At 36.8% G+C, this 7,774-nt stretch overlaps 1 protein-coding gene across 1 annotated transcript in view; it reads right to left on the bottom strand.

The window, feature by feature from the left end:
- Positions 1 to 1,331: 1,331 nt before the first annotated feature.
- SPAG17 (sperm associated antigen 17) overlaps positions 1,332 to 7,774 on the bottom strand; it is a gene marked incomplete at both ends in the record, with an annotated part of 210,593 nt that continues 204,150 nt past the window's right edge. The window contains 3 exons of the mRNA XM_081307538.1: positions 1,332 to 1,490; positions 2,937 to 3,071; positions 6,028 to 6,088. Coding sequence (XP_081163664.1) covers positions 1,332 to 1,490; positions 2,937 to 3,071; positions 6,028 to 6,088 — 355 coding nt within the window. The remainder of the gene's footprint in view (positions 1,491 to 2,936; positions 3,072 to 6,027; positions 6,089 to 7,774) is intronic.

The raw sequence follows: 7,774 nt of genomic DNA, 5'->3' as shown, positions 1-7,774 counted from the left end.
TGTTAAGTAGTAACAGACAACTAATACATCTTCTGTAGAGCAAACTATCTTTTAGATTGTTACTTTATGAAGTGGGTTTAATAGTGCCTACTCAAGAGTTTTTGAGAGGTACTTAAAGGAAACAATGTCACTGTTGTTACTGCATCATTTTAATCACATTAACTGTTAATATACACAAAGTGGCATTAAGGCATAAGATATTTCTTCTTTTAGGAGTATTCATGAAATTACTTTTAAGTTCCTGCCAATAGAACTTTTGAATCTTTTAATTTGAAAGCTGTTCAACAGAATAGACTTATCCAGCTAGAGATGCTAACTTTACTGCTTTATTTTTGGGCTAACTGCTGAAAGTCATAGACCACAATTGAAATCAACCATGCCTTAATTCTTTGGTTCCCACAGTGAAGGCTAAGACTACAGTATTAAACTGTGTACTGGGTTGAATAATGTCCTCTGGACACTTGTGTCCACCTCAGTCCTATGAATGTGACCATATTGGGATATAGGGTCCTTACAAATGTAATTAAGATGAGATCAGACTGGATTAGAGAAAACGGATCCTTAAATTCAGTGACTCCTCATAAGAATGCCATGTGAAGATATAGAGGGAGGAGATGATGTGATAGTGGCAGAGTTTGGGATTGGAATGATGTAATCAGAAGCCAAGGAGCACCAAGGATTGCTGACTACTGTTAGAAGCTAGGAGAGACTTAGAATAAATTCTCCCTCACAACCTTTAGAAGGAACCAACCTTGCCAGAGCCTTGTTTCTGACCTCTAGCCCAAACTGCAAGAGAATAGGATCTGTTGTTTTAAACTACCCAGTTTGTGGTCATTTGTTAATGTAGCGCAAGGAATGTGCAGATTTTGCTATCAGGAAGTGGAATGCTGCTGCATAACAAATACCTAAAAATAGTGAAGTGACTTTGGAGTTTGTTCCTGGGTAGAAGCTAGAAGAATTCTGAGTGACATGGTACAAAAAAAATCTAGATGGCCTTACAAGAGCCTTTTGGTAGTAATATGGACATCAAGGGCAATTCTGGTGAGATCTCTAAAGGAGGTGAGTACTGTAGAAAACAATCATCTTGGATTCCTATGTTATGAATAACGTTGGTAAAAATATGAACATCATAGGTGCTTCTGATGACTGAAGATTGAATTTGATAATATATAAAAGGGTAACTATTATAATTATTGAATACAAATACTTTAATTCAATGAGGTTAAGTGGTTTCTTGGTTTGTGGCTATAAGAAGAAGAGAACAAACTGAGGTATGTGGCCTCAAATTTGAATGTTTGACAAATCAAATCCCCACTTACTACTTACTGGACCTAATATGGAGAAACTTTACGAGACATGAAGACACCAAGTGTAGAGGAAGGAATTGTAGAAGTCTTCTGGACCATGGGATTTTCTTTCCCCTGGGGAAAATCTTTTGGTCGATTATCATAGTACTTGCTTGTTACAACTGGTAAAATACTCATTAAGGACTATAATTTTCATGACTAAGTTTTTTTTTTTTTGTATGTACAAACCCAAATAACATTTTCAAATCATAAGAGTCTTATTTATGTCTAGCAACACCAGCTCAATTTTAGGTACTCTTCTCTCTAGTACAAATTCTACATGAACATGGTTAGAGGTTAGAGGTTAGAAGATGGATATCAATATTTTAAGAGTGTCTTCTGTTCTCCCCTATGTATACTTCTTGCCAAACTGTGACTGGCCTCTCTGTAAGGTGCCATCACTATAATCATGCTCCAGACAACATCAGCATCCAAATTTCATGCTTTATTTGGCGGGAACAGGTCTTGGGAAATGGGCTATAAACTATCATTGACTTTGGAAGTAGATAAAAGATCTTAGAAAACCTCCCTATTCCTTCCCCATCGATCTGTGCCTAATTGATAAATGGTTCTACTCTGTAAGCAAGGAAATAGAAAACTTATTAGCATAAGTTTCCTTGCTATCATCAGCAACAGCAATTCAGGTACTCAGGATCAGTATTTAATAACCTATGGGGACAGGGTAAGATTTAATTCCCAGAAGGAAAAACCAGTTCTTTGGTTATTTTCCTTCTATCACAATGGAAGAGCCTAATCACTATTAAAGATGAAAAAAAAGAAAAACCAGGCTGGGCCTGTAGCTTAGTGCTAGAGTGCTTGCCTGGCACATGTGAGGCACTGGGTTCCATCCTCAGTACCACATAAAAATAAATAAAATAAAGGTATTATGTCTGTCTACAACTAAAAAAATGTTTTAAAAATAAAACCATCCTATTTTAATTGTAAGCCTCTTTAACACTCTCTACTACATCCTACTTTATATTTTTCTCCACTGTCCTTGTTTGAATCATAGGCCACATTTTACTTATTTTGTGTATCATCTGTCCTAAGTTACAGAAAGGCGAGGATTTCCGCCCTTCTTGTTTGTTGCTATTTGACTTCATTTTTGCTACTTTGTTATATAATTTTAAAAAGTGGGGTATGATTTTCCATTTGTACATAAACTATATGATACTCTGCAAATACTGGGTATTAGGTACTTGTGTGATAGTAATGTGGCTAGAGACACCAATATGAAGGAATGCCTGTATGATTCAGTGAAAATCCCACCTGTGTATCTTCTGCCCCTGCCCCATGAGATTACATTGTTTTAGATGAAAGATTTATTTTGATTGTCTGATATTCCATTGATTCAACTTGTAGTTACTTCTAATATACTGTATATCAGGTATCTTTTCAATTTGGATGGATCCTTTAAAAAAATGAATGAAGACACAGTCTTTGTCCTAAGAAATTTAACTTATAATTTTACATGTAGAACTAATGAAGATATGGAGACACATTTTGACATCCATGTTTTTCTCACTCCTATGTAATCTCTACACTATGTATGATTACCCAGATTGATCTTTAAAGGATATTTGCTTCCACAGGTAAGAACAGAACATCATGCTCAGTCATAATCTCAATATTGTGAGAGATGTGTGCTGATCCCTTGGCACCCTCCTCTCCAATAGCCATGGCAAACAGCTCCACCTTCAGCTCTGCCTGCAAACCAGCTGCCACCTATAAGACAAATGTAGCCATAGCAGTAGACACACACACCGAGTTCAAATCCTGATTTTTACCTAATTTAGGCAAGTTACTTAAACTCTCATCTTCAATTTTCATATTTCTAAATTTGGCACTAAATTAATTATAGTGTTCTAAGCATTTAGCAAAATTATTTTCTAGGATTAGGTAGAATTGAGTAAATGGGACCCAGAATAAATTTTTCAAGGGGTAAATCTGGGGAAAAATCATAAGGAAACTAAATGCCAGGCTATTAGAAGTGACACTAAAGGCAAACTTCTGCAATACCCACAATTGTGCTATTTCTTGAATATTAATTGAGAATTTTTTATTGGCATCCTTGCAGGTGGAGATTAATTTAAGATAACTATAAATGTATCTTAAAATGAATCTAAGAGAATAGGTGAATTCTCTAACATTCCTACCCAATGCCTTGGTCCTAGTGTTCCTAATACAGGATGTGTAAAGTGACAAAGCCAGTAGAGGGAGACAGAATTAGTTTAAATGCAAAACTACTTAGATTTGAAAGCTACATGGAGGAGGCTTGTACCAACAGAAAAGAAACCTGATACATAAAGAAGTAGAAACACAGCAAGGCATGGGCTTCTTGCCTTGTTCCTTGAAAAGAATACTAGCCAGGAAAGAAAGAGCTGTTTATGTTTCTAAGCTGCCTCTCCAGGAGGTGAGTTAAAAAGCAGACTTGGGAACAGTTATCTGGAAAAAAATAAATAAATCAGAAACTACCACATGGAAAGCAATTAGATACAAATGGAATTTTTTCAATATAGTTTTATAAATAATAGAATTGAAAAATGTTTCAGTTTTTTCAACAATGTGCATATATGCATACTGGAGGGGATCCAACAGCTCTGTTCCTGAGAATCAGACCCTCAGTTCTCCAAGCCCAAAAATCAAAACAGGGCTGGGTAATGACGAAATTCAGCATGAGGCGAGTTGGAATATTGCCATTACGCAGGTTTACCCAGGCTTTGAGCATACTCATTTAAAGTTGGCGACTAACCAAGCTGAACAGTGGTTAGATTTACATATGGTGAAGTCTATAGATTATATTTTTTGCTAGAGCCAAAACTTACTGTCAAAAAGAAATGAAAAAAAAAAACTAGAAAAAAATCTTAACAATATAGAGTGAGCTTCAAAGAATACACCCTGGGTTTTTATTATTTATAAAGGTTGATCCAACAGTCATTTCAGCTTTTGGCATAATTCCTACTTTAGATTAAAATGAGATTTACTAACTTCCCAGAACATGAAAGAGGATTTGCTTTGATTTTTGTTTTGCTTTATGTTGTGAAGATTCTGAAATCTTAACATAATACAGTGATGAATTATTTCAGAAAGGCACTCATGAATTTGTGGACTTAGTCTCAACACATACTTTTATTTGGAGTTTCATCCTATGTAATGCTGTTTTTCTGTTGATTATGAGATAACAGAGATAGAAGTGGGCTAAGACTGTTCTAAACTTCCTCGTTGACAGATAAGGAAAAGGCTCAGAGCATTAACTAACAACATCACATTCTTGGAGGTATAGTCAAGAAGCCAATGGACTTTGCACTATTCCAGACTGACCCATCTATGTGAGGGAATAACAACTATGCTGCTTTAAGAGATGGAGACCCAGGGAGCATTGTGTACTTGTTACAGTCCCAGATACCCTTGCTAACTGCTCTTCTAAGCCTAAGTTTATAGTCCCATCTGTGATAAATGGCTCTTATATTTACCAGATTTCCTACTTCATTCTATCACTTAATCATATGCACCTTGAGTACCTGCCATGTGCCTGGCTCTGTAAGCTCTCTGTGTCTTACTCTTTTTTTTTTTTTTTTAATCAGGGATTGAATTCAGGAACACTTAACCACTGAACAACATCCCCAACCTCTTTTTATTTTTATTTATTTTTGTTATCTATTTTATTTTTTTAGAAACAGGGTCTTGTTGAGTTGCATAGGGCCTTGCTAAATTGCTGAGGCTGGCTTTGAAGTTGTGATCCTCTTGCCTCAGCCTCCCTAGCCACTGAGATTACAGGAGTGAACCTCATTTTTAACATCCTCTGCATCCAAGCATTATCAGTTGTCATATGGGAGGAGCTCAGTTTGCTGAGTGAGAAGAAAGGGATGTTAAAGCAGCCAAATGATGCACTAACCAACCTGCAGGCATGATTTTATTACATTTAGTGATGAACTTTTGTTTACAATATACCATATTTCTGAAATTAGAATTTAAAATAAGTGGGTAGGGATATAGCTCAGTTAGTCGAGTGCTTGCCTTGCATGCACAAGGCCCTGGGTTCAATCCCCATCAACCCCCCCCCCCAAAAAAAAAAGAAGTTAAAATAAGTGACAATATATCATTAATATACTTTTCTTGTCACTAAACATCTCATTTGGGGGAATGTATCAAAGTCAGAACAAGTTATCAAATTCGTTTTTTTCAGAGAACTTTGGAGAACTGAATCCGCTGATGAATAGCTACCCATTTCTTAATATGGCATTAAAAAATATTCTCTGGCAAAAACCAAGAGAGCAAACCAGACTTGTGTAAAATAGAATAGAATAATTACTGGTTTTTCTGAAGGATTTTTCACTTTGCAGAAGAATTTAATTTTAAGTTTAACTTTGAAATTAGTCTTCATACATAACTGTACATAACCATACTCCTTGAGCAAGTGAGGGGAGCTTCAGAAATGTTTCTGTAACTAGAAGTTTAACTCTGCTTAACACAGGATCTTTCCCATGGTGCTTAAAGGAAACAAATGATATCATGCCACATATTTTATCAATAGTAGGAATGTTTTGCTTATGATAGTAGAAAAATTATACCTGGTTAGAACTGAATGGGTAGAACGGTTTAAAAGGTCACTTCACTGGGAACATAGAAATCCACAGGTGCATGCACACACGTACAACAGATAACACATAATAAGACTTACAGGCCCAGGTTTGTAAGTCACTTTCAGTCCAGTACTGGGTGCGGGCTGCTTCACTCTAAACCTACGAGGAAGAAAGATGGAAATAAATGTATGCTATAATGAAAAATGTGAGCAATTAACTGGGATGTTATACAACCAAGGAGGTGTTAATATTTGTTACACAGGAGCCAGGGGTCCATAGCATTAGAAAAACAACCATAATATTCAGTTGGGAGGAGAATTTGGGGCCCATTTCACAACTGCCTTTCCGGCAGGTTTCATCAACATTCAATGGACTCCAACCTGAGTTTCCACCTTTTGTTATTGTAGCTGATGAGCAGCATGGGCCTGGACAGAGTGTTGTGAGTGTTTGGCTGGTGTGTGCATTTCAGCGTAGCTGCCAGGGTGAGTGCAAATGCTGGCAGCCAGATCATTAAGCTGAAGAATAAAGGCTCTTTTGGAAAGCAGTGGAGCATGGGAGCAAGTCCTACTCTGTCTTGGAAATAGGGTTTGCATGTTCTAGGAGAGGAGAAACAGAAAGGGCTCAGAAAAGGTTGAAGAACTTGGAAAGCTCTGTTTTCACCAATGGTGCTTATTGATCTCTTTCCTTTCCTGTGGTTTGTGGGTTCCGCATGAAGGTTAAAGACGGGGAATAAATTAAAACGCCAACGAGATCCTGCCTCCACACTGATCCCAACCCCACTTCTGCCATCCACTTTGCTGTCCGTTCCATCATGGCTGAATTTAACAACCTGTGGAATTAAATCTCTAAAACTAGAATTCTGTACTGGAGAGAGGATCTGCATGGATGAGTTTTATTAGTTCGAAGTTAACTGTATCTCTCCCCACGTACTTTGTTGGCAACAACCTAACAAACAACAACAGAACACAATAATATCTGAACTGGTGGCCTGAGTCCCTCATCAGGTTGTTTTCCTAGAAAAAACACACATTATTTCTAGTATTGGGGATTTGCTTCAACTAAAAGGTGACAGTGATCTTTCAAATTGGATGGTTTCATTATGCTCCTCCATTTGATTTACAATCCTGAATCTAGAATCCCAAACATTCTTAAAGAGCTTTCCATTATAATAATGCTGAAATTGAAATCTTTACTCAAATTCTATTAAAAAAAACCCACAACACTCCCCTGTACACTTGATTCAAAATAGAGGACATTTTGTAACTAGGAGTGATCTTGACACAGATACATGGTATATTGATGCAATGAAAAGAACTGAAATCCCCCGTGAAACTGGTGAGGACACCTGTGTTAATAAAGTGGAGTACCTCCACATTGGTGGAGGTACAGACAGCAATGACCTCATGCTCAGGAGGTATGAGGTCCAGCCTCCTCTAACCTACAAGACCGTAAAACAAGTTGCTCAGTTTCTTCCTGAGTAATAGTATCTAAGCTCACTTCAGGTTCTAAGATTCTATTCGTTTTGACCTGGAAATGAAAAACTGACATTTTCTTGTCATCAAATGCCAGGTAGAGTATGTTTTCGAGTGTGTCTGTAGGCTGTGAGTTAGTGATTTGTTTTTAATTCTAAGTCAGAACTTAATAACTAAAATGTCCCTAACGATTTGGGTTTTTCCCTTTTTGCTTCAATTATTCAGAAATAATATAATGAACAAAGTTGATTTTTCAAAGTTGAAGACAGTGTTTTTAAAGGCAGGAAGATAAAATTATCAAGTTACATATAAGAAAATTCCCATTAGACTATTGGCAAGTTTCTCAGAAGAAACCCTGTATGCCAAGAAAGAA

This window comes from Spermophilus citellus (assembly GCF_964194105.1).
Source record: "Spermophilus citellus genome assembly, chromosome: 9".
NCBI classification, from domain to species: Eukaryota; Metazoa; Chordata; class Mammalia; order Rodentia; family Sciuridae; genus Spermophilus; species Spermophilus citellus.
The sequence above is the reverse complement of the archived record's forward strand: the minus strand, read 5'-3'. Positions and strand labels throughout refer to the sequence as shown.